The sequence below is a fragment of the Primulina eburnea genome, chromosome 16 (assembly GCF_022965805.1).
Source record: "Primulina eburnea isolate SZY01 chromosome 16, ASM2296580v1, whole genome shotgun sequence".
Lineage (NCBI taxonomy): Eukaryota > Viridiplantae > Streptophyta > Magnoliopsida > Lamiales > Gesneriaceae > Primulina > Primulina eburnea.
In genome coordinates, this window is record NC_133116.1 from 12,228,389 (window position 1) to 12,229,921 (window position 1,533).

Genomic DNA, 1,533 nt, shown 5'->3' on the forward strand with positions numbered 1-1,533 from the left:
AACCCGAGGACCGCAAGTTTATGTTTTTAAGCACAGTTTAAAATACTCTGAATTTTTATGATTTGATGTGAGACATTTCGAGATAGCCTTTCTTTAAACAATTTTTATTGGTGATGGATGATTTCAAAACTATTTATGAATGTTGAGTGACTACCGTATTGATGTTTACATTTAATAAAGAAAATTTTCAATTTTTCCGCAAATTTTTAAGTAGTAAAAGTACGGTACTTTACAGTTGGTATCAGAGCCGTGTTCTTGTAAAGGGTTACGCCTACTGCCAGTCGTAAGAAGCTCACAAGGTCACACCTCAAGTCTGTAAGTTTTAAAGTTTGAAGATTTATGTTATGTAGTATGCATTGAGTTATGATTTTCAGCATATTCGTATTTTTTTAGTTCAAGTTACGTGCATCTTATATTATTGGTAGCATGTTTATGAATTTTCGGTTTATGTGTTGGGTAATTTATTGGAACGGTATGCCTCCTAGACGTGAGATTAACCGAGAAGATAGGGAGGAGGACAGAGAGCCTCGAGTCGAGGAGAAGGCCAATCCTCCACCACCTCCTCCACCAGACATGCAGGCACAGTTGCTTGCAGGTATGACACAGTTCTTCGCAGTTTGCGGGGAACCAGGCCCCAGCAGCAGGAGGCGCAGGGCCTAGGCCTCAACCGGAGGCAGTGTACGAGAGATTTCAGAAGATGAATCCTCAGAAATTCTCAGGGACTACGAATCCGATGGTGGCGGAAGAATGGGTTAAGTCTATAGAGGTGATCTTTGAGTATATGGTGCTGCAGGATGTAGACCGAGTCCGATGTGCCATCTTCCTTCTAGCAGGAGATGCGAGACGTTGGTGGGACAGCGCATCAGTGGCAGTTAATTTGCCGACGTTGTCTTGGAATGGGTTCAAGGAGTTGTTCTTCGCCAAGTACTTCACTGAAGAGGTACATGCCCGTTTGACTACAGAGTTCATGACGCTGCGACAGGGAGACAGCAGCGTGGCTGAGTTTGTGAGAAAGTTTGAGCAGGGTTGTTACTTTGTGCCACTCATAGCTAATGATGCCCAAGCAAAGCTGAGGCATTTCATGAGTGGTTTGCGGCCAGTCTTGCGCCGTGATGTAAGGGTAGTTGGCCCTACTACGTATACAGTTGCCGTTTCTAGAGCTCTGGCGGCGGAACAAGATCAGCGAGACATTGAGACTGACAGGTTGGGCAAGAGGCCCTACCAGGCACCACCGCAACCACAGCACCAGCAGCAGCGACCCCAGCACAAGAAACCATATCAGGGGCCGCAACGGTAGAAACCTTATCCAGGACCGCCGAGAGGCAAGGGTCCCATTCATCAGCAGGGGGCGCCTCAGAAGCCCGCTAATTTTCCACCGTTCCCCAAATGCAACCGTCAGCACCCGGGGCAATGTTTATATGGGTCAGGTAAATGTTTTAAATGTGGAGCTACGGACCACATGCTGAAGCAGTGCCCTCAGTGGAAGCAGCCAACCCAAGGGAGAGTGTTTGCCATGCATGCTCAAGAGGCAGA

The 1,533-nt window shown here is 47.0% G+C and overlaps 1 protein-coding gene across 1 annotated transcript; it reads left to right on the plus strand.

The window, feature by feature from the left end:
• The first annotated feature begins 474 nt into the window (after window positions 1–474).
• Window positions 475–1,297, plus strand: LOC140816039 (uncharacterized). The gene is made up of 2 exons (XM_073175106.1): window positions 475–595; window positions 720–1,297. Exons 1-2 carry the CDS (start codon window positions 475–477, stop codon window positions 1,295–1,297), a joined length of 699 nt encoding a protein of 232 aa, XP_073031207.1.
• The last annotated feature ends 236 nt before the right edge of the window (window positions 1,298–1,533 follow it).

What these genes read in the sequence shown, in the direction of transcription:
- LOC140816039 (XM_073175106.1), top strand. Translation starts at nt 475, where the DNA reads ATGCCTCCTAGACGTGAGATTAACCGAGAAGATAGGGAGGAGGACAGA. An exon ending in GCAGGCACAGTTGCTTGCAG is followed by an intron (nt 596 to 719) that starts GTATGACACAGT and finishes AGAAATTCTCAG; the next exon opens with GGACTACGAATCCGATGGTG.